The 25,098-nt window shown below is 40.2% G+C and overlaps 4 protein-coding genes across 12 annotated transcripts; 2 read left to right on the forward strand and 2 right to left on the reverse strand.

Annotated features, from left to right (window-relative positions):
* The first annotated feature begins 146 nt into the window (after positions 1 to 146).
* Positions 147 to 9,181, forward strand: LOC106747358 (nuclear pore complex protein Nup205). Its single transcript, XM_014624793.1, has 11 exons — positions 147 to 289; positions 714 to 877; positions 1,091 to 1,507; positions 1,663 to 1,954; positions 2,029 to 2,736; positions 3,268 to 5,873; positions 6,662 to 7,313; positions 7,597 to 7,847; positions 8,232 to 8,471; positions 8,576 to 8,777; positions 8,942 to 9,181. The coding sequence occupies exons 1-11, from the start codon at positions 280 to 282 to the stop codon at positions 9,154 to 9,156; spliced, it is 5,757 nt and encodes a 1,918-aa protein (XP_014480279.1). The 5' UTR covers positions 147 to 279; the 3' UTR covers positions 9,157 to 9,181.
* LOC106747361 (phosphatidylinositol N-acetylglucosaminyltransferase subunit C) lies at positions 9,125 to 11,710 on the reverse strand. The gene is made up of 2 exons (XM_014624804.1): positions 11,442 to 11,710; positions 9,125 to 11,258 (listed from the first exon to the last, which is right to left on the reverse strand). The coding sequence occupies exon 2, from the start codon at positions 11,169 to 11,171 to the stop codon at positions 10,350 to 10,352; it is 822 nt and encodes a 273-aa protein (XP_014480290.1). The 5' UTR covers positions 11,172 to 11,258; positions 11,442 to 11,710; the 3' UTR covers positions 9,125 to 10,349.
* Positions 11,711 to 11,793: 83 nt separating this feature from the next.
* On the forward strand, positions 11,794 to 13,864 carry LOC106747362 (ubiquitin-conjugating enzyme E2 L3). Its single transcript, XM_014624805.1, has 4 exons — positions 11,794 to 11,904; positions 12,249 to 12,344; positions 12,867 to 13,053; positions 13,240 to 13,864. The coding sequence occupies exons 1-4, from the start codon at positions 11,878 to 11,880 to the stop codon at positions 13,407 to 13,409; spliced, it is 480 nt and encodes a 159-aa protein (XP_014480291.1). The 5' UTR covers positions 11,794 to 11,877; the 3' UTR covers positions 13,410 to 13,864.
* Positions 13,865 to 15,828: 1,964 nt separating this feature from the next.
* On the reverse strand, positions 15,829 to 25,026 carry LOC106747359 (cullin-3). 9 transcript variants are annotated; one of them, XM_014624799.1, is made up of 14 exons: positions 24,838 to 25,026; positions 23,861 to 24,074; positions 21,728 to 22,126; positions 21,322 to 21,525; positions 21,053 to 21,232; positions 20,512 to 20,883; positions 20,257 to 20,427; positions 19,543 to 19,650; positions 19,083 to 19,260; positions 18,745 to 18,977; positions 18,402 to 18,571; positions 18,181 to 18,319; positions 17,842 to 17,969; positions 15,829 to 17,757 (listed from the first exon to the last, which is right to left on the reverse strand). In XM_014624799.1, the coding sequence occupies exons 2-14, from the start codon at positions 23,915 to 23,917 to the stop codon at positions 17,733 to 17,735; spliced, it is 2,364 nt and encodes a 787-aa protein (XP_014480285.1). In that variant the 5' UTR covers positions 23,918 to 24,074; positions 24,838 to 25,026; the 3' UTR covers positions 15,829 to 17,732. The 9 variants fall into 9 exon arrangements, with proteins under 9 accessions (XP_014480285.1, XP_014480284.1, XP_014480283.1 ...); XM_014624798.1 differs by having other exon boundaries at positions 23,861 to 24,400; XM_014624797.1 differs by having other exon boundaries at positions 23,861 to 24,400; positions 24,673 to 25,026.
* Between the last annotated feature and the right edge of the window lie 72 nt (positions 25,027 to 25,098).

The following is a 25,098-nucleotide window of genomic DNA, read 5'->3' on the forward strand; positions in this document are numbered from 1 at the left end:
TAAATATTTGCATTCTTATTGGAATGTGCAGCTCAGGCGCCATTTTCATTTTCACTGCAAGTTACAGGAAATGCACGCTGCCTCATCTTCGATGCTATTATTCGATGCTTCAGTTCATCTATGTTCAATGAATTGTTCCCGCCAAGCAACCGGTGTGAGCCAGCATCTCTATTATGTTTGGTAGAGCTCGCAGTACGACAGTATTGCAATTAAAAGTTGCGATTTAATTTAGTTTATTTTAATTTATATTAGTGTAACCTCCGCCCTTATCGTGCAGATATGTCGGAAGGTAATCAATATTCACGTTTACGATGCGTTTTACGCCAACATCACGCGACCGATTTAACCTCAAAAATTTTACAATTGCTGTTTATGCGGGTTTGACGTTAAAAATAAATTTGTTGTAACCTCGGAGAGTCAAAACATCGTAGAGATAATCTATGTTTTTCATTATCCGAAAAAGTATCACCGCATTTATTTTTCTTAGAGCAACATATGCGTTCTTTTACGCGTTCTTTTGCGCATTTTTCACAACAGCCTGTAATAATAATGAAATAATTCGCCGAAATTTTTATGTTATACATCTTTTACATTATATGTATCTTACTGTCTGTATGAGAATAATTTTAAGATGTTTATACACTTATATCTTGATATCTATCTTTATAAGTGATGTGACTGAAAGTTAAAAAAAATGATATTTTCTGGCATAGACAAAATAACAACAGAAGACATGTGGACTCCGTATAAAGAGTTACAAAGTCTTGTTGACAAGTACATAATATCGGTCCCAGATATACAAGACCCACAATATCATGAACTTACAGAAGCTTTGAGAAATCATAGGCAAAATTTCCTTGCTATCTTGAAAAATCCTGTAAGTATATGCATCATCTTTTCTACTAGATATGACACCAATATAATTTCAGAATGGAAAACTCCGAAAGAGAGATTATATTTTTATAGTACACACATGTACATATGTTATTACATTGATTATAGAATAAATAATTTACTTAATGTGTTGTATATAAATATATATTATATACAATACGATAAATATTATATATTAACGTTATATTTTCTATAGCCAAAAAAGATAAAAAGTCGGGAGGAGATTCAGAAAGGTGTTACCGAAGGTATAACACTACCTGGCTTGGGTCATCAAATATTATCGAAGGAATTAGTAGATGAAACTCTCATCATATCAGATATGTATGATTTGAATGAGTTCATGGCGTTGGATCTCCTCTGTACGGCTCAGCTTCAAATGCCACATTATCCTGGATTAACGCGCGGTCTAACAGCTATCCTTCTGTATTATGACGGAAGAAAAGCACTAACTTCAGTCTTAAGGACATTGGTGCACACTCGCATTGGCCACAGTTGGGCGGTGGACGTGCCGGTTGCTCTCACAAGGCACATTACGGAATACACAAACAAGTTGCAAGAGGATGGCCTGTTGAACAGGATCTTGTCCCTGTTGGAAGAGATGGACCCTACTAAGGTATTACATTCAGGAAAGGAATGATGTAGGAGTAGAATCTTATGAAAAAAAAATGTTACTACCATTTTTTACGGAGAAATGTAATGCAGTATGAATATATTTGACAGCTTCTATCATTGAAGTGCGTTAATTTTCTGAAAAATAATTTCACGCAGGAGCAAGATTTGCTGCAGCAGAACAGAGCGTTGGGCGGAGCGAAACATCACCAGATGGTGATGAAACTTTACAACGACACGCGACAAGACCTGGCCGACATTTTGTACCTATGGTCTGCTCAGTCATCGCTACCGAACACAATTCTGTTCCGTCTGTTGTCGATGCTGCAAGTACGTCAAGTAGAATCCGAAGCGGGTGAAGGAGGACCCGATACGGTTACCCTCGCTCTTATCATGGCCGTTTTGAACGCCATGAACTTCAGTTTTCTGCACAGCCGCGAGAACGGCGAAGGTACCGCGCGAGTTCCGCTGATCGGCGCTTCGGCACGATTTTCACGACGATTCTAATACCGACGCTTCTTGCAGAATTAATCAATTCGATACCACTGATAGCGGAGAGAGGAATACTGGAGGAAGTGAATCAGAAGTTGATGTCCGCGAGCATAAATTGGGAAAGCGCCGGATTGCGCGGTGTGATACAGTTCGCTCTGGCGATAGCCATAACGACGATCAAGACGACCACTGCTCAGTTCCAGTCGCAGAACATCACGACGGAGGATGACATATTGATCGAGGCGGCCCTGTCCAACAAGGCTTTCCACTTCATGGCCGAGGTCCTGTTCAAAAGTAGCTGTATACATCAGGAGGAATTCTACGTTCGTTATTTTCATACCCTCATCTCCGACTTTATACTGCTGATGCCGATGAAGGTGAAGGAACTGCGTAGTCGCGCCGACGAGTCCATACGGTTGATACAGGCGTTCCAGCAGGAGTGCATCAAACCCCCCATGAATCTGGACAACCATTTCGAGTACTTGATGCTAATGGTGGCGGAACTGTACAAGAAAGACCCGTTGAAATTGAACCTGGCCATGGACTATTGGTGTCACCACACCGACACGACTCCCGCGTACATAAGTCGCCTGCCTCCCAGACAAGTCGCTCTCTTCAAGTTCGTACGGCTCGCCGAAGAGATATCGTCCGGCTTGTTCGTCCCCTACATAAAGATGATAGCGTCTCTCGCCTCGTCACCGCAAGCGGCGAGACACGCGTTTAACTTTTTCAAATCTAACGGTGAGTGTAACCGCGAACTAATCAGATTTACGCCCATCCTCACAACACAAACCCATAAGTCAATTTTCAACGGTCATTACATTCAATTCACTTCGAGCCAATTCATTGTACGTTTATTCAATTCAATTTGCTACATTGCTATGCATCGCCTTTTATTGGCTTCTTTCACTAATTTACTTAATTGTATGTTAAGAGTCTTGTATATAAAAAATTATATTAGATTAAAGCTAAAAGTTATTTTGAACTTGAATGAACAATGTATTCTGATTGGAATTTCAAGATAACTTTTCTGACAAAAAAATCTGAAATATTGTAATGAGAGCCATTTTTGGCACATAAAACGCGGATAACTTTGAAAATCTGACGGTAAAATTTCGCTTGCGAAATTTAATTAAAAAAATAAATAAAATTTCGGTATCGTTTCCAGCATCCAAAAATCTATGAGAAACAAACACCTTGTCTGGTTCAAAGTAATTAAGAAGGGAATTTTTTCGTAAACCAGTGTTATCTAGCATAAATATTTTCATACAGGGTCTCCGGGTTCAGCGACGATTTCTTGGGACCACTTCTTCAATTCCTTGAGTCGATACTACTACAACTTGAGACAGGAATTGCCCCCCAGTCAAGACACGGTGTACCGGCAGAGGTGTCACCCGAAGGGGATCATGCCTCAGGAGGTGAAGGGACTGGAAGCGGTGCTGCTGGTGGTTCAAGTGATCGCGAAGAACGACGAGATGTCTCGAGTCGCGATATGCGACCATCCGGGTTGGAAGGTCCTGCCGTCCCTGATCGGCTTGGTGAGCTGTGCGATGCCGATACCGCTGAAGGGTGTGCTGGTGAGGACGCTCGCGGCGTTGGCCAGGTCTGCGGAAAGCTCCTCCACTGTGTGGCAGAGCCTGGAGGCCGCCCAGATCCTCTCCACCATACCGACGACGAGCAGTTACCAGCCGAGAGGCGTGCAGACGGAACTGGAGGAGATCGAGTCCAGGAACGAGGAGTACCCGTTGACGCGCGCCATGCTGGAGCTCCTGGACGTGCTGACCGACTTCCCGATACCGCGTCTCCTGGGCGTCGGGCAACGCAACCCAGGATTCGACCCGTACCTGCACTTCGTCATCAACACCGTCTTCCTGAGATTCTACACCCGCTCGTACAAGAACCCCGCGGAGAAGTGGGAGGTCGCGGAGGCCTGCTTGAAGATCTTCTCCAAGCTGATCAAGCAGTACGAGCCGAGCATCGAGGACTTCGTAGGCTGCAAGGTGGAGCTGCAAGGCGGCGAGACCACTTCGGTGAACTCGGCGCCGGGGTACCATCTGATGACGCAACTGCACAAGGCCACCGAGTTGCTGCACGTGGTGTTGTACATCTTGGACGAGGGCTGCCTTCACTTCGACACTTACGACACCTTCCCGGGCAAGAGGCACCTGGAGAGCTGCAGTCTTCACTGCCTGGAGGTGCTCGAGCGCGGGCTGAGGATGCAGAACAACTACATGGCGCAGTTGGCCGTCATACCTGTGAACAAGCTGATGACCGGTCTGTCCCGCCTGCTGCTCGGGGTGAATCCTCGCACCGGCAAGCCGGATCACATGATCAACATCGTCAAGTACGTCTCGTACAACTCGTGGCTGCCGAAGCAGGCGTTCGTGGCCATCGGTGTGATTCACGGCGTGACCAACGAGCCCGGGGCCGATTCCGAGTTGCTGGCGATGTTCACGGCCACCCCCACTTTGGCGACGAACATCAGGCACGGCTTCGTCGAGTGCCTAGACGCGGACGGCGTCTCCGAGGAGGAGGACGAGGCGATCGGCGGCGAGCAGGCCAGGCAGCAAATGGGGAACTGCAAGGAGAGGATTCTGCTGATGATGATGCACAGCATCAGCCGGCCGGCGCCGAATCTCGCGCACTACTTGCTCGGGTTCGAGATCACGAAGGACATCAGGAAGACCGTTATCCAGCAGCCGGGCATCCTCGGCTTCCCGCGCACCTGCCTGCACTCGATCCTCGGCATCCTGGAGCAATCCCTCGACCGCGGCCGAGACAAAATCACCGAGGCCTGTTACTGTTATCTCCACACGTTGACGGCCAACAGCAAAACCTCGGCGCCCGTCTTGAGATTCTTGCGCACCACCAGCAACCAGGACTTCGTGCAGAGGCACCTCTCGAAGCTGCCGTTCCAAGGGCCGAACAGGTCGACCGAGCTCGGCTGCATGTCCTGGATGCTGAAGATAGCGGCGATCGAGCTGCGAGTCGCCGGCGGCAGCCTGCAGACCTCTCTGATCCAGCGACTGGTGGGCAGCTTCAATCAGGACAAGGACCAGATCGTGCCGTCGCAGAAGCTCCTGATGGACCTCCTGCACTACATCGACTTCCAGCTCTACCTGGAGCCCGCCAAGTCCTGGGAGTTCTTCGACCCGTCGCAGATCGAGGTGGTGCTCGGCCGTTGCAGCACTCCGCTCGCGCTGATGGGCGGCCCGCGGCTCATCGACATCAGGAAACTGCACTCCCTCATCACCGAGGAGCTGACGGTGACGCAGAGCAGCGCGACCGCGACCCAACGCAAGCTCATGCAGCAGGAGGTGAAGTCGATACTCGGGCACGCGCTGAAGAAGAACCAGACGAAGGTCTTGTCGTACGCGACGGTCAAGTTCGTCGAGGGCTGGTGCCAGACGACGGAGATACTCTTCTCGGTCGCGACGAATCAGCAGCTGCCGGCGACCCAGCGGCAGAACCTGCTGTTGAATCTCTCGCACGATCTCCTGCAGAAGATGACGTCCTGCGAGGCGCTGAGCGAGATCAAGACGCTGGTATCCGGGACGGTGCTGATGCTGCTGGTAAACCTCCGCAACAATTTCATGATCCGGTCGGACAACGAGCTGGTGCCGTCGTCGCCGTCGAACACGACGATGATGAAGATCATCCTCAGCCACATCTTGCAGTGGATCGTCAACGCCGGCGCCTCCTCGCAGAAGGTCGTCACGCATCTCTACGCGGCCCTCTTGAACTTCCTCAGCATCGTCGGCCTCGAGAAGTCCGAGCACGTCGGCACGCTCGACGCAACGTATGTCAGCCAGCTGGACAACACGTTGAACCGACTGATGCCGTTGCAGGAGCGGTCGCAGCGCTATGCGACCATACAGGTCAGGGTCGCGTCTTTACGCGAATGCCTTGTCTTTTTCTTACATTTCGTACGTTTTTTATTTTCTTTCTGATTAAAATTCACAGGTAAATCTGAATGATAATATTTTATATTAACAGTATGTGTATGTATCTTTTATATCACTATACGTCCCGGACCAACAGGGGTGAACTTCGTGAAGGCATAGAACGGTTTGAACAAACAAATTCTCTTGCATTTTCAATAATTAATAACTCGAGATTTTGCGTGTTGTTTGTAAAATAGTACAGGGTCTTTCTATCTATACCTCGATCCGTTGTACGCCCTCACGAAGTTCGTCCCTGTTGATTTGGGACACCGTATATAGATATTTTAAATATGTGCGCAAAGTAATTTTTTATATCCAATTTTACTTGTTGATTTGACTTATGAAGAGTTGGTGAAATCATTTGGCTTAAACATAACGGCATAACTTTAGTATTTCACGGTGCCACGAAAAATCAATAGTGACGAACTTGATTTCGCACTGGTAGAAAGGAAAATAAGTATTATGTATATTGTAATCATAAACTAAAATCTCTATATTGCCTGTATGTATTAACTTTCCAATTTTTAATATCAAACACCTTCATAATTAACATCAAAATACGTGAACTATTTTACAGTTTACACTGATTTAAACTAATAATAATTCATCTCTTCTCTCTACACATCGTGCTAAGTAATGCACGAGAGAAGTTTACGTAGACAATGCATAAATGATTCACGTAGACCTAATCTTAAGATTTATGGCGCAATCTTGACACACAGGTGATCAACAGTTTCGGCAACCAGTTGATGGACATTCTCTGTCACAATTGCTCGGGCGGGCACGACGTGTGCAAGATGTTGGCGCTCTCTTGTCTGGACAAGATTCTGGAGTTGGATTGCGAAAACGCGTGGATGGTCTACCTGGCGAGCAGAGGCTACCTCAAGCACATGATCGACAGTCTGCTGGAGTCGGACAATCTGCTGCGATGCATACTGCAACCGGAGCCGCAAACGCTGCGGCCGCTCTACCTGTACGAGGCGAAAATGGCGATCTTCTGCCGCATGGCGTCCACGAGGCTGGGCGCCGAGAGCCTCCTGGAGAACAAGATTCTGTCCTGCATGTCGAGCATGTGCGTGTTCGACCAACACCCGGATGTTCACGTAGGTTTCGAGGGCGGCGATTACTCCTTCATACCGTCGGTCGGCCAGCGTTACCAGCAGATTTTTTTGCCGGCTCTCTACCTCTGCGACGCTCTCTTCACCACCCTGGGCACCGAGAATCAGTCGTGCGCCGTGCAAGTGTGCGGCTTCCTGCAGAGCCATCGGGACACCGTGGAGATGGCCTTGAGAAACGCCTCCTCGCACGCCAACGTGTTCTTCCTGAAAGAGATCGCATGCCTCACCGGCGTGATATCCAGATCCGCCAACATAGGTGCGTAAGACTGCTCGCATTAATGGAAGAAAAGCCTCGGTGAAACGGGGAAATTCAAGAGAACAGGGTCCTGATGCACGGATTCCACACTGCTGTATAAAATCAGAATTGATAATTTCGTGAGAGAAAGGAAAGATCTAGTCAATCATTATAAATAATAACTAAAGATTTCGGTGCTTCTCCGGATCCTCTTCGGTGGAAGTAAACGGTACAGCAAACTGAATAGGTTACATTGAAGAGTGAGTGAAAAAGGTCGACCCCTAAAGACAAAATTGTTCCCCAGACATGTACAGACTCGTGGATGAGGAGCTGGCGAAGGCGGATATAGACGACTACAAGCTGGAGAACAGCACCGGGATGAGGGAGTTGCGGGCGCATCTATACCGCTTACAGAAGCTGATGCTATCGTTGCTGTACAAATTTCAGCTGCAGTCAATCCCGGTGAATCACAACTACCAGCAAGCCGAGGCGAATCGGAAGTACATCTCCTGCATACAAATCATCGCCAACGTTATGCTGTACACGCGTAATCAGGTAACCTTCTGAAGTGCAATGTAAATACTGAGGGTATACATTGAGCGAACGAAAAAGCGAATGCAAGCTTTCATTGTCACAGTTCGAAAAATGTGCCATAACGAGTTCAGCTCACTTTTCCTCACTTATTTAGAAATATCTTTTCTTCACTTTAAAGAAAAAAAGTCACATCACTTTTTTCTTACTTGATTTGAGACCTTTCAGAAGAAAAAAACTCCATCACAAGAAATCATGTTCAATAACTGACTTCTTTAAAGACAAAAGATACAAAGAAAATAAAAAAGTAACGATGACGATATAATGTTCATAAAGTGAGCTGAATTGTGATTTCACTCTGAAGCTGTTTTTATCAGGTTTGTCAAGAAAACAAACAATGACTTTCAGATGCAGCACAGTTGTATGGATCAGAAAATACGGAACGTGCTATTCGATCCCCACCTGACGCCGAAGCTCGGAGGAAGGCAGGACAAGATGAAGGACGCCTCCGGCGGAATGCATCTCGGCACGATAGTCGAGCAGTTGGTTTCCGTGACGAATCTGTTGCATACCGAGTTATCGCATATCGATTCTCTGATAAAGAAAGCGCAGATGGTAGCCGACATGAGTACGGCGGAATTAAAGAAGGTTGGTATTGGCAAAACTTGGCGTTCTCGATTGTGTTGATCGATTTGTTTGCTCGCACGCGACTCCGAGATTTTCTTACTGAAATTCATTCATCGATCTTGCAGTACATGTCCGAGGAGGAGGTGGAACTCGACATAGGAAAGCAACGGATGCTCGTCGAGCAGCGGTTGAACCGTTGGGTCCGAGATAAGCGTCTGAGCATCAAGTATTGCTCTCTCATAATTGAACACACTTTGTATATCCTTTGGAGCCATTTAGATTTTTACACCATGCAAGTGATATCACGGCAAACTCAGAGGCTGCACGGTTAGTGAGATGTTTTTATTTTTACTCTTCTTATCGTTATTAAAGAACAAGTATAAATTTGCGTATAGCGCGTGCAATTATCGACTCTTTTCATGATCTTTGGCTGTCTTTGACCATCTTTCATCATGTTAACACTATTGTGACGATATGTGTTTGTTGTACAGTGTCGTCGAGTGGCGTGGACGACAGCATGGCGGAGTGGAAGGTCACGTCGGAGACGCTAATAGAACTCAAGCAGGGACTCGTATCTACGTTTACGGATACTTTTATCACACAGCTGTTAGATACACATAGTGAATATGCAACGGTAGACCGCAGCTTCATCGAGGCTCTTATAAGACGAATCAAAAGGCTGTTACAGTTTATAATTGTAAAATAATAAAAATATACATATGTTTTGTGTCGGCATATGTTTAGTTACAAATTTAAATACATATATATTTTTTTAATCTTATTTTGTATGCTCCGCTCGATATCAACCACTACTGTGTAACAAACGTGAACAGTATCGACTGTATTAGGTATGAAAGACAGAGGAAGAATCAATGACATTGTTGATGCTTTATTCGAAATTTCATATATATATATATATAGGCGATTCTATATAAATGAGTTTGAATGTCGATCGTTATTATTCCTTATCTTTCTTACATTTTATGCGAGATTTTTTTTTTACTTTCCACCGTGCAGAAAACTTGTATCGATGGAATTTGTACGAATATACCTCTCTTTCATGTGTTCTTCTCTAAAGACATATATATATATATATATATATATATAATGTTGATTATGTATAAACATTATATAACAATATATATATTTATACCAGCATCTACAACAGGCTCTTACCAACTCATTTTTACTGCCCTATTTCTGTCTCATGTATGAGACACAATAAAATATATTTTTGTAAAATATTAATATAAATCCTATAATTGTAACATGAATGATACATTTGTGCAGAAATATATGCGATAAATGAAATGTATTATTTATATAACATACATGTTTCATAAAGAATTTGAGTTTACATATTTATATTTTTCTGTAACTAATTACAAAAGCAAGGAGAAGAATACCAAACCATGATTTAGAGGAAACAATGAAAAGGTATAATGATTGATAGACTCGAAACGAACCATTTATAATTTAAATGAATCATTAAGAAGAAAAGGAATAATCGATACAATGAAATGTGAATATGGAGCAGAAGAGAAAGATATTGTTCACGTGATAAGAAATAAAAGGAAAAAAAAGAGAAGTATATTTAAGAAAACAGATAAAAAGAAAATTTGAATATAATGTGGTTGAGCTAATCAGAGAGGAAAACTGGGAAATGTTGTTTTATATACCAATTTCTTAAAGACATCAGAGGACAAATATAAAAGTAGTAGAGGAATGTATGGAAGAAAGAGAGAGAGAAAAAAATCGAAACTAAAGATAGGATAAGAAAAGGAAAGGAAATAAATAGCCGTTTCTATTCCACAGGAAAAATTAAAGACACAATGGTCGACAGGTCGTTAAAACAAAAAAAAAATAATTACAAAGAAATGGAATTGTACTCAACTCTCTCTACGAAGCAATTACTGCCTCGTCCCAAGGGCCATAAATATTATCCTTGTACTTTTGGCATCTGATATACCAAAGTGGGCATATGAAATGAATGAATATTACAGCAATAATAAAAACGCACGAAAATGTTTGCGATATAAATAACAGTAAATATATGGTATTGATTGCCAGAGTGGCTGATATAACGATTTTGTTACTCATTTGCGACAGCAAATACGGTAATAACACAAAGCACTGAACTGAGACTGTTAGAAGCGAAAATGCGTGTAATGGCGATGCTAATCTGGAAGCTAACATCAAGGAACCAAAAGTCGAGGAAGTTATAGATAAAGAATCGGACAGAGAGATCTGTGATGATCCATACTTGCTAAATATCAAGTGAGTCAAGAACATGAATATCGTCATGGCGTAAATTGTATCAGTACTGATCGTCTCAGTCAAGGTCTTTAAAATAGGCGACAATACATAACCGAATGTGAGAAATATCAGTACTGTCCGTAGATCCTTTGTCAGTTTCACAGATTGATCAGGCACTCTCTTCATATAAATAAAATATCCGAGAATCGTCAGGATGCTTCCTGATATCACGATAACATCTGGTGTGGTCCACTCATTATTCAGCCAAATAAATATCACAACAAAGAGTACCACGACGCTCAGTTGTATGGATATACTGGCGCCCAAGTTTATTGCTTCTGTCAACGTCACATTATTAGGTTTGATATTTTTGCGTAGTTGTTCCAGAAAAGAACTATCCGTGTAATTATCCGGCAAACCGTAATTCTCATACAGGTTTTTCTGCCACTGTACCTCTCCTTTCATATCGTATCAAAAATGCATTTGGCTTTGAATTCGTGTTTATTTGTATGCCAATACCGGACATATATGAATTGGCTTTTAAATGGAACTCTGCAATATCAGAATTTGTCATCTATACACTTGTAATAGTAATCAGATAGCGTAGATAATTCTGTTATCTCATGACTCGCAGTGGTTCTCTTTTCTTCTTTTTCTTGAAATTTTATGAGGAAAAGAGAACTAGTGCAGCGATAAAAAAAAAACAGGCCCAATAATTATAAAATATCCACCTACCACTTTATGTGATGTAATCAAATGATGATATTAACACTTTACACGCATAGAGAGCGCATTATTGATAAAATTGTTAATATATACATCATCATCATACAAACAAAAAACTTATTTCACGATTTAATTGTAACATAATGATATAGAGGGGTATATTTGATAACCTATCTATCAAAAACAGCTGATTGACAGCATTCTGCGAACGTCAACGAGCTTCTGTCGGAGATTCGTGATTTTTCCGGCCAACTTCACGCGATACTAGGGTTTTTCTTCTCTCTCTCCTTCCCAAATCGCAAAATATTCATCGCTAGGGAATTATCAGTTGCTACGTGACGAGGGTGTGCTAGGAAATTTGGCGGCCACTATGAGAGAGGGATCCGTCCGGCGCACTGGCGGTCTTGACAGGTTTTGCTGCTTTTAGTGGTATTATATTTTCAAAATGGCTGCTACGAGAAGATTGCAAAAGGTAATTCGGAATTTGCTGTCGCGGGGATGAAGCAACGACGGTGAGGCGAGATCGTCGCGCGACGGACGAGCCTTCCTCGCGACTGATCGTGCTTCACGGAGGATGGCGGTCGTGAGGAATCGCTCGTGTACAGTCACTCTCTTTCGTCAGTGACACCGGAGGAGCCCTCGATCGTCACTCGTAACCGATGCCGACAATCCCGTCGTTGTCCGATTTCCGAGGGCCGATTCGCATACTTCGCACGAGCGATCTCGTGGCTAGCGCGTCTTGAAATTCAGACCCGATCGTCACTCTCGCCACTTCTATCCCGTTACCACTGACCGTCGCCTTTCCGACTTTTCCAGGAGCTGGGCGACCTGAGAGCGTCGGCGATGAAAAACTTCACAAATATCCAAGTAGACGAGTCCAATATCCTCACCTGGCAGGGGCTGATATTGCCGGTACGTTTACGTCATCCGAAACCTCGAAGCTCGAGGACGTACGTAACCTAAAATACGCGCGCGGAAAGCGCAGAGTGCACATCCGTGAGAATCTTGTGTGACCTATTTCTGTCAGGTGTATCTTTTTTTTTCTCTCATTTTTCACGCTCGAAGTACAAGCGAGCGTGTCGTTTACGCTCTCAGAACTGAAAGAAAAGAGAAAAATGTGTGAGAGATTGTATAGAAAAGAAAAAAAAGAAAACATATAGTTGCTTCAGTGTACATACTCCATATCGCATTATCTCAAAATGAGTCTACAGTTTTCGAAATCTAATCTGTAGTCTGTATCGCTTGATCAGTAATTTCTTATATAACCGACTGGATCAGCTTTTAATTTCCTCGTGGAGATTATCTTGGAAGATACCTCATTCTCCGACTATTTCTTTTAAGCTTAACTTGTAGTTTTGTACGACTTCACTAGTATATAATGCATACACAGTTTACCATCTATGTACGGAGCATAAAAATAAGATATTTCTATAGGACAATCCACCATATAACAAAGGTGCATTTCGCATCGAAATCAACTTTCCCGCAGAATATCCTTTCAAACCGCCAAGGATAAACTTCAAAACCAAGATATATCATCCAAATGTAGATGAAAAGGGTCAGATATGCTTACCAATTATAAGTGCTGAAAATTGGAAGCCTGCGACGAAAACAGACCAAGGTCAGATTTTCTGCATTTTAATTGCTTGACCGCTAATAATAGTCACTCGTTGTAACTCGCGAATGAATCATATATGTAATTAAACATCTGTCTCTAACAAAAGACAAGGATGAGATAGACGTCATTCCTTTCCCTTTTTTTTTTTTTTTTTTTTTTTTTGNAAGAATGTCTCATTTGTATTTACAGTGATCCAAGCTTTGATAGCGTTAGTGAATGATCCCGAGCCTGAGCATCCACTGAGAGCAGATTTAGCCGAGGAGTTCCTTAAAGATAGAAAAAAGTTTCTGAAGAATGCTGAGGAGTTTACGAAAAAGCATGCCGAGAAGAGGCGGGAATCATCGTCGTCTAACGAATAACCCCGAGTGATTAGCTTTACTCACCACGATGCCTGCCGCCTATCAGCTGATTCAAACTCAAGCCAATGTATACCTGTCTGTTAATCCCTGTGAATCTCATAGATTCAATTGAATCTCATAGATTCAAGTTAAGATGACTCTGTACAGTATTGGTTAACACCGATGAATATGAAAATATACGCAAATTGTAATGTTTATAATAAGATGGAACGGACTTTCCAGAGTACAGTAAATTATGATAAATAACTGTATCATATTGTATACAATTTATACTTGAAGTCATATACTATGCAGTTATACTTTGGTTTAACGTGTCGAAGGTTCGTTACATTCCAGCTTGATCCTGTAGGAATGTACACGATGGTGAAAAAAAAAAAAAATGGATGGTTCAACATAGAGCCGTTACGTTTATCAGATGTAGCAGTATGTATTAAAGCAACATAATTTCCAATGTCGTTTAAGGTGTTAATTTATTGTCGCATTTCGAATTTATATAGCCACCGCTTTATAACTGTTAATAATCTTAAGATTACAATTATCAAATAAACGACGAACAATGTTTGCTCTCGATTTCCAATCGATTTTTTGGAACAATAATAATATAATTAAACTTCCAATCGTGACACGAGATTATTATTCTCCAATCTTTTACGTAGTATGTGCAACATTACATGAAGCTCCAAATATACGATACAATCGTTTCCCAACCGATTGACTTGAGAACATCGATGAGGGTTTATTTTTTTTTTATTTTTGACTTTGAATGTGATTGCATTAACGACATTAGACATTCTTTACACAAAATCTCGCACATATACCCGATTATATCCTGTATAGAATTATCTTACGTTGCTTTAATATGAAATTTGTCTGGTATACTAAGTTTAAGTGTAAATCGTATTCTGGCGTTTGCGGCAACTACCAAAAATAAGAAATGCGCATTTTGTTTATTTGCATAAGCAAAAATTAAAAGGTCCAACGTGAATTTCATGTTGAAAATACGAATTTCCGTTTAAATATCGTCATTTGAAACATCAATGAAAGGAGTAAGAAATAGGTCTATAAATATAATCGAAAGCATCGAAATGGGGTCTCTAGTCACTTTTGTCCGTATTCTGAACTCTTTTTTTTTTATCGTTAAAAATACCTCATATATGGTTTCTCACCCAATCAGGTAGTTCCAAACCACTTTTACAGTCACTTTCATCAATAAAAAAAGAGGGTTCAGAATACGGGCCTTTATCTTTCTGTCTAATTGCTACAGCTTCCAGTTTCTACCATGATTTGAAAGATTAACGATCTGTGAAAATCATATTAATCTTTTTTTTTTATATAAGAATCCGGGTAGACAAGATAACTTATCTGTATGTATTATCAAATATAGCTTGATAACATAGAAGAAAGTTGTGAATTGTGGGAATGTGAAATGTTTTTTTACACACGTGTACACACGCTGTTTGTTTCGTACCTGTACAGGATTAGAAAGACCTCGGAAATAGTTAACCACTGATGCAAACATCGTATAAATTTTATTTCATTTTGCTTATCCGATGTTTGTGCGAAAATAATTTTAATAAATTTTGTAATTATACAATAGAAGTGTATATTATTTGCACTCTTCTTAATCGCTGAAATGCAATGTTTTCAGCAATCTGTAATGACATACATCTTGAGAAATGGATAAAGATGTTAACACACAAAGCTATAGATTTCTTCTATATTTGTTCTTTACTGTCACACATAGGAAGAAAATTATTCATAAAATGTTAACAGAAAATTAAAAACATCTTGCAAATGAAGAAAATTTGTTTTTATCGAACGTAATAAAGATATGTTTAACATGTAGTATTTGAATATCACTTTCTAATTTTGGTTACAATTGTGACACAACATAAACTACATAAATTATTTTCATAACAAATAATTTCTACCCAATACTATATATATATCTCGATTACAAATTCCTTAAGACAATAAAATTTATCATAACATTGTAATCATTACGGTTATTATGCGGCGCATCTTAAAAGCAGTAGGAATATTAATTGGACATTCGTTCATTCATACTTTAATGTGTGAAATAATTATATAAATATTGTGCATATAAGAATTGTATTCTTACCTCAGCCAATAGGCTTGTATTCCTATTATGATGAACCTTGAGGAGTTATGTCAGCATTTATTCTTAGAATTATGAACAATCGCATAATCTACTTATACCGTATATAGGAAAATTGTTTGGCTGTATATATAAATATATACATATATATGTAGGTTGTCTCGATATAGTATATAAAAACTTTCACAAAGATGGTAATCTGAGGGTAAAATGTATATTTTCTATCTGCTTGGTGTATTAGACTTGTATAGAGAATAAATGTATTGGGTGAATATTTCAGAAATAAAATAAGATGCTGTGTTATAGGATTTGATTTTTATTTAGTTTCTCGTGTAAGAAAGGATAAAACCTTCGTTTAAATATTAAAACTTCTATATTAATAAATAAAGAGATTATAAATGAAAATAAAAATACGACGTCGCTCGTTTCGCTTTTCTTGCTCTACGCAACGTGAGCCCGCATAATACGTGTTCAAATTGAACTTCAGCACTTTATTAAGTTCTCCGTTCTTTATTTAAGCTCATACGCATATTTTATCCCGTTAACAAATTCTGCATCTCTTACAGATTCGTAGATCCCCACTTTTGGTATACTATAATAAATATTCCATGTTTTTCCAAGTCAACGATCGATTATTAAGCCGTATGAAAACAATAATTGAAAAGCTGGGTGGAAGAGGTGGAAGCTATTGAGTGTTCATCACAGCACATGAGAAAGAGAGCGAGAAAGATATGTAATAGCATCTGTGATATATTTTTAATTATTATAAACGATCGAAACAGATTTGAAATAAATACAATATACAGAGCAAGCATATCCTAACGAACTAATACACATATATATATATACGCTCAAAATAATAGAGCTATTTAAGATAAAATTGAAAGTCTGCTTTTTACGTTTCATTGGGAAGTAAATATAAATTTAGGGGTATATAGAGAGTGTGAAGTCGTTGAAAATAATCTCGATATGTTGGAAATGAGACAAGTATATTCTTAGTAATACATTCACATCGCTTATTTACATGTATAATCGGTAGACATCAACGTAAATAAAACTATATGTAAATACCATTTCTTTCCTAATTTCACGATATATTCGGATAGTATTTATGTTACCGTAGACAATCACAGTCTTATAAGTGTAAAAAAGTTCCTAATTGCGGTATTATCAATGCGGATCTCATCGAGTTCTTCAGTAACTTAACGATATTTTGCATCGTTAGAAACGCATGTTAACTAAGGTCTATCTAATTTAGAATACATATTTATTATATTGAGTGCTCATATTGTTATTTTCTATTGCAATTAAACAAATGCGAATGTTCGAAACGTGGGAAAAGTGTGGGGGGGGGGGAGGGGGGAGCAGAACGACTATCCAATATTCAGAAAGAAAGAGATATGCGCGTCCCCAAATATAAATCTAAGTGCGTATCATCATTATCTGCGCGACGCATCTACCGACCTTTTCCACCAAACTAATCAATTATCAGAATAATATCTTACTACTCATTCCAATCACAGGGATGTTCCGTCACAACAAGTACGGCGGAGTGTGTTTCGCTCGTACTATGTTACAATTTAGTGTGCACGAATAAAATACGGAATATAATAAGATAAATTTTAATTTCGGATGATCAAATTTACTTGCGACCATGCAAAATAATGCATACGTTGTAATCAAGCACCTTTCTCACAGATTTCAGCGTTCGATAACAAAATGACGCGCCCTTTTCTTTCCAGCCTTTAATCTTTGTGTTTATTGAGTGTGTGTGTTTGTGTATGTTTATTGTATGACAGTTACGGCAAAATAAAGATTAAACTATATTCGTGATATCGTTGACGCTCTATCATTTTCAATTACTTTTCCAATCGTATATTCCTGCAAAGAACATTACGGGTTATGAATTTGGGCTGCAAAGGTCGATGGTTATCATATATCGGAACGTTCTCCGGAAATATTGTTTCCTCGTTGGTATGGAACATCCCTTGCACATAATCTCATTCACAAACAGGAAGTGAAATAATAACGAAGATAACAATAGCGACAATAGAAAATAATGAATGTTGTAATGGAAATACAATAACGATGACGCGAATCGGTGAATAAAATATGAAGAATCATTATATGAGATATATCAGAGGATGTATATATTATTACAAATTACTTACATGTTTGTACACATCCAATATTTGAATTCAGCATTAAGCAACGTACGTATACACCTTTCTGCAAATCAAAGTAAATTATCGGTCAGCAGTTCTCGGATCTCGCATTAACGAGGATTCGCCCAAGGATTTGCGTTTTACTTACCGATCTTCCGGTGTTCGAGCCAAATACTCTCGTTCAATTAAACCTTCGATACGTTTCTTAATTATTACAGGCGAAGGCAAAAATCGACCTCTTAGTTGCTCTGTTACTTCTGTCACAAGTATGTTGTGCTGTAAAAGGAAAAAAAAAATTAATTGGTATTGATTGATAATTACACATATCTCTATTACACACGTTTTTTCACATTTGCAAGACAATATTTCTTTAAGGTATCGGAGTGGTCAGCCAAAAAATCCGCGTTAACAATGACGACGACACAGTTTAGATATAAATTAGAAAATTTATTTTACAGAAAAAAATTGAAGCTTTCGTGTTACATACAGGCATGCGCTTTCGGGCTTTCATAATCCGTACAATGGCTGCTTCTATTTCGTGTTTCCTGTCTTCGTCGACTTTATTGCGCGTCTCTCTTCTCTCAGGCTCAGATTCTCCTTTCGCTGCTACAGTCTGGATCTTCACTCTGGAGAGAGAAAAGGATACAAATATATTTATGATACAAGATTCTTATTGGTTGCGCGTCAATTGTCACGTGAACGCAATACCTGTGTAATTTACTGCTAAAACTGTCGTTCACGCAGAAATAATGCGAGGACTCGATCTCCTTGGTACGAGGGTGTTTGAGTAAGATTCTTTGCGTAGCTTTACCCATGGCGAGAGACTGCAATGCTCTGACCAAGTCCCTCTCTGGAATATCGGTTTCACCTTGAATTTCCTACACAATATTCATACATATGTATATATGCGACAATAATGTGACATTTTTAGAATTTTCTCCATATATGTGTACATGTATATAAATAAATATATGTAGTGGCATACACGCGTGCGGCATACGCGCGTGTGATTCAAATCGGTCGTTTATTAAGAATTTATATCAAGACTGACCTCATATGTTAGCCTCTCTCTCTTGTTGAAGAGCATTAACACGCACATTTGGAAGGTGGAAACTTGAATTATGTGTTTTCGTGGACTACACGTACTGCTTCTCTGACTCAGCAAGCTGCCACTCGCGTTGCTACCATTTCCGAGGGAACTTGAAGACGACGGAGTATCCAAACCACCGCAAGTGCTCTCTTCTCTGCGTGGTCCATAAAATATCGCATTCAAGTCTGCGGAACCTACGCAAAACGTCCGTTTTATTGCACACGCATGTCGAACGCGGTGTGCTCGAATAAACGGATATTAATTGACAGAATGTGAGGGGAAAGAATGTATTAATTTACCTAATTGTGGTTGTAACGTTAATTGCCGACCGCTATGCTTAGCAAGATAGAAGCGCCGAAAGGCATCGAAGGCATCACGTGGTGCGGTGGGTATGCTAGTTTTCGGCGTGGCCGATTGCGTCGGCCAGAAGCCAGTTGTGAGTACGCGTACGCTTATTTCCACACCGTGTAGATTCGTCTGTGTGGGACAAGGAATGAAAGGATGATACAATAAGAAATGTAAATTAGTTCATTTTACAGAATCTCTTTTTTCTTTTATACACATTGTTTTGATACAAATCGCGTAATTTGTGCGAACAAATTGTTTAGAAAACAATTGAGGCCAATTTCAATATCTTATTGAATATAATGTTAAATAATTCCTCATAATCGTTCTCACAGAAATATTTCAAGTATATACGCACAATCTTTCATCGGTTGTTAGTTTTTAAATTAATATCTGATTTATATTAAAACTTACGCCAGACGTAAGAACATGATCCTTGAATTCATCCATGATAGTGTTGCTGACTGTAATATCCTTGAACATGCCTTCCAACTTTGACGTGAACTGACATCCGCATTCAGTCTAAATGAACAAGAATATTAGAAATGCGTATTATTAATTGTATGTAAAGTTATAAATTATATAACGATGTATAACACAGTTTTTTTTCTATATCTTTGATAGGAAACATACAGGAAGAGAATACGTATTAATAATAATTCCCAAAATGATTTAGAAAGATTAGCAAGGAAAAAGTGATTTTCTTTTATCTCTGTGGAGATAATGAATAACATTATCTTATAGATTAGACGATATAATTAGTAGAATATGCACTTACTTTAACACATGAGCAGTTTGGAAACCGGATTTAGAATATGTATAAATTGTTATTGATTAAGAATATTGTTAATTTTCACACTACGAAATATTCAATGTCCGAGCAATCTTTCGGTTACTCAGCATACAAATTTTTCTTATTGATCGTTATGCCCAGATCAGCGTTGAACACTCCATGTATCTGGAGTAAAACTACTTGCTTCAGAACTTATTGTGTATCTATACGCAATGGCTACTGGAAATGTAACTATTGCGAGACCGACTCTTATTACTTTAAAATGTAAGCAATGCCGATTCTGTGATACAAACTGAACGTTCCCGAAATCAAAAGATTCGAATACTTCTTCTTACCTTAAGTTTGGATATCATATTCTTTTCACTGTCATCTGAAACAGACTTGTTCAACAATAACCGCTTGGCTAAGTGTTGCTTATAGTACCGTTCAAATACATCTTTCTCTTGTAAAAAGCGGAATAAGACCATAGTTTTATCTAGAATCCCTTCTATCTCCTGTTCTGTCATCTAAAAGCGAACAGATTTGTGTAGAGATTTGTGCAATACGACGCTCATAATTGGGCGATCCGTAGCGTATTCGATGCTACTCACTCCTTTGACGCCCTTCTTCAGCTTGTCATCGATAAAGAGTGAAAGGTACTCCGGGCTTTTAGGGTTTAAGTTAAGGAAGTATTCGAAGTCTGACGCTATCATCTGTTTGTAATTTTTATCATTATTGAAAGAATAATGTAGAAAATGATCGAAGCGATCCTTTAAGTCTAACAAGTTCTGGACATAAGAAACGGCGTTTGTTGATTCGTGCTCTTCCTGCACCAAGGCGCGACCTTGTTCCTTGAGAAACTGAGATACACAATCGCATACGGTACGTAATCCGTCCGACACTCTCGCAAATAGTTTATACATACAACCGAGGTCCTCAGTTTTCTGATTTTTGAGCATATGCACTACACCACTGTTTTCCATCTGTTACAAAAGTGAACAAAAGTGAATTAATAGTTCATAACATGTATAATATGTGATATATGGGCGCGATGACATAATTATATACTGTAAACTAAATAAATCAGAGGGTGATTGAAGGGTAAAGAAGTGATAATAACAATAATACTGAATAACAATAACATTAAAGCACCTCAACAATGGTTTTCATGTGTATTTTGATTAATTCTTCTTCTACGACTTCCACTATTCGTGGCTCAGTGGATTCATCTAAATAGTGTTTCGCTCTTTCGGATTCTTCGCAGATTCTAGCTTCGACCTTTTTTATGTATACCGACGCGCTATTTTCTGCCAGAAATTTTTGAGATTCCATCTGAAAATGGAAAACCATGTTGCAAGCGTGTGTGACACATGTATTTAGAAATTGATCAATCAGTCGTCTGCAGTAAACTAAGAACTCACTCTATAAAATTCAGCACTTTGTTGTAAAAAAGGCCTTTCAAAATCTTCTTCGTAAACTTGACGACTGTTAATTCCAAGTAACATCAACATTTGGCAGGCATTTTTTATAGCGCTACGATCTACAACTTCTCCTTTTCTTTCCCTTGCGACCATACCTAATAACGTTTCTCGTAAATGATCTCTCACACATCCATATCTGACCACCTGAAATGAACGAGAAATTGATTAATATCAAATACATCAGACTTATATACACACGTGAAACAACTTCGTTTTCATAAATATATAAAATCATTCGACGAAATGTAAGTTATATTGCAGCAGATTTGAATTGCTTCTATATTTGTCTTTATAACTTGACTTAATATAAGAAGTTAAAGAATCATAAAGAGAATTTGATAGTTACCTGATCTCGAAAAATAATTAGTCCAAGGTTATACACGTTATCAACATCATTCTGTTGAACATACACTCTGTCCATGTACATTAATATGTCCCTGATCATCACCATTGATGTCTGATGATCGTTCCACGCGAGATTTAACGTTTGTAGAAAGTTATTATGTAGGGACCGAAGAACATCTTCTCGCACTTTGTTCTCAAGATGATGTGTCACGACTTCCTTTAATCCTGTGTACAAACGTTCACCGTACTTGTGAAGAACCATTGTATATGCATTGCGATAAAGTTCTTCAAAACTGAGGCCAGAATTGTTTTTCTTCTGTATCTCCTGGATAGCACTTTTCAGTAAGGTCCAAATACTCTCGACATACTTCTCATCCATAGTTGTCTGTAAAAGTGGAATCTTTTATGGTAGTTCATTAGTTAATATTAAGCAAAATATAATAGTTGATATGAAGTAAGATTTATATATATATATATTTCCTAAAAATTCTTTTACAAGGACACATTTCATAGAAATATCTTGAAGCATTAAATTTAAATTATAAAATTGATTTCATATCTCTTAATTGTAACCATAAAAAATACTTTAAAAATTATATTATAATACAATATAACAGATATAAAAGATAATAATTCTCACAAGAGTATCATGAATTATAATAGGATATAAATTGCTTTTCTGTATCAATCCTGACGTAGGAATTATTTCATCCATTCTGCTTCTTTGCTGGTCTTCACTTAGGTATTGCGTCATGTAATACTAATTCTTTTTTATATAGATTTTTTTCTTGTGTGTTTTGCTTTTTATTCAATCATAACTTTGATTATGACAACACACATTTCTAAATAAGAGTTTCATTTTATCAAACTCTTAATCTCTGTGCACCATCGAAATTAAATAAGGAACAATTAAATTGAATTCTTGAAGACTTGTTTTCGATAGATTTGAAATGTAGAACATGAACTTATACAGCATATATTTTATGTAATAAATTTTATAGAGATCTATCTACACATGCGAAATGTTATACAAACATGGATTCATGTCAATAGCATTTTGCGCATGTGCATTGTTTAGTTATCATTAACTTTATTTTACCTTGCTGCAGTGTTTGGTAATAAAAAGATATTTTTAGCATTGAGAATTTGTAGCAAACAGCAAAATATAGTAATATTTAAAAATTTTGCATATAGCATGACATGGTTACATAGCCGCACTTTATTACAACTGTCTTTTGCATTGCTATGGTAACTATTAGGTATTGTTGATCTTATCGATTCATATACAAGTTTATATAAACGATAGTGAAGATATTATTATATACAAAATTCTTATATGAGGAAAAAAAGCGAAATTACAGCGTTAAGAGAGACTATTTGTCCCCAATGTGTGCGATGAGGGAAAATTCTCAAAACCCCATCCAATTGTATTTGAAAATGATTGACCTTACAAATTGCTCAAAAAAATCCAACATCGTATAACCTTACTCTTTCTATCAATTTCACATCATTCAAACTTTCGCAAAGACGAGAGAGATTGCCCTTGGCAATTATACATTTGGAATAAAATAAAGTAAAATAAAAATCACGTAAAAATTGCCAAAAAATCGCGCTGAGTAAACGCCAATAAGCGAGCGCGAGGAGCACAAACAGCAAGTAATCGCAGAGGCATTTGGCAATATTCGGTAGTTTTTCATTCAAACAGAATTGCCTTGTGCGAGAGCGGGCATCGAACCGTTAACGGTCCGAGCCACTAATTTGATACTCGGCTGGTAATACAATCGAGCGCATCGTCGACCTGATTGCACCATTTGTCCGTCGGTCTGGGCTATTTTTCAAGCGCAAAGATAACGCAAGGTAGAGTGGGTAGGTTATGGGATTATGTTTATACGAGCCGACGGACATATACAAGCACCACCACATCGTGGCCCCGCGCGCGCACACAGCAAAGACGCAGAATGGATAAATATGATCAGGAACACACACATATATACAATCAGTCAGACCACACACACACGGGCGCACGACGAACACGGCAGAGAGAACAGACGGAGAGGACAGGGCATATCACGATATGCCTGCTCTACCTGCCTCGAGCCGCTCTTTATCGCATCAGACCTCGTGTCGTACTCACCGGAAAAGCACGTATGCGCATCTTGCTCTCCTTCTTCATCAGAGCACTGCTCTTCATCGTGCCGAATTTTTTCCGGTATCGAGTAAAGGTGTCTTCAGAAATGCCGTCGTCCCGACGATGCTGCTGCCGATGCTGTTGTGATAAGCGTGCGGCGCCGCGTGCACATTGACACCGGGACACTTATTCTTTTTATTTATCTTTCTTCCTTCTTTCCCTAAGCCCAGCAAGCACTACTCATTTACGTATCGGGAACGGCCGACGATCGAGACCTTATATGCGGAGGGAAGAAGAGGGAGGGGAAGGGGCGAGTACTGGCGTGCTCTCGACAACGTGGAGAGGACCGAAGACGACGTGAACGACGGGTGGTTTCCTCCACGCGACAGCGTACATTTAATGACGCGTGCGAGACAGCGTCTCTCTTCCTCCCGGTACCTCTGTCTATCCGCTCTTTCTCGTTACCCCCTCTCTCTCTCTCTCTCTCACTCTCTCAGGGGAGGGAGTAGCACCCTTTTCTCCCGACCCGGCGGGCGAAGCGCGTTGCTGAAAGGAGACAAGGATATATGTGCTTCGGAGGATTAAAGGGTGAGAGGAAGAGCGCTGACAACGCAACTACAATGGACGAGAGAGAGGGAGGGAGACGACGAACGAGGGAGAGAAAGATGGATTGACGGGCAGAGAGACGGTTCGACTTGAACGGACTAACGAATCCTCGCACGTCCGAGGGAAACTATCGCGATAATCCCTGTCGACAATCCAAGCACACAGATTTTCTCTCTACTTCTCTCTCTCTCTCTCTTCCTAAGTATGAGTACGTGTGTGTCCTTTTTGTTCCTCTCGTGCCGCGAATCCCGACGCGGCGCTCTCTTTGCTAGTATTGGTGATGGTGGTTGCTCGGTCGCGAATTCAATGAAGAAGCGGCGCGCGCGACCGCCCCCGTAACATAATTGAGTATCCGATGCACACCACAGCGTTCTTACGGGGTTGTTCTCGTTGCGCCAACACTGACACCAACTCCGCCACCGCCGTCGCCACCGACAGCACGAAGTAGCCTAGTACTGCCCTATCGCACTATTCGCGAGAGAACGATGCGCACAGGATCACGACCACCAACACACTATGGCCACGGGATTATGCTAGATTGCCATCGGGACGAGGCGCGATCGGCCAGCAAATCGGCAACTATGTACGCCTTTGAGTCGAGTGACTCCATCTGTTCGATTTGTGTCGCAGCCATTTCA

This window comes from Dinoponera quadriceps, unplaced genomic scaffold (assembly GCF_001313825.1).
Source record: "Dinoponera quadriceps isolate SergipeBrazil2010 unplaced genomic scaffold, ASM131382v1 scaffold1831, whole genome shotgun sequence".
NCBI classification, from domain to species: Eukaryota; Metazoa; Arthropoda; class Insecta; order Hymenoptera; family Formicidae; genus Dinoponera; species Dinoponera quadriceps.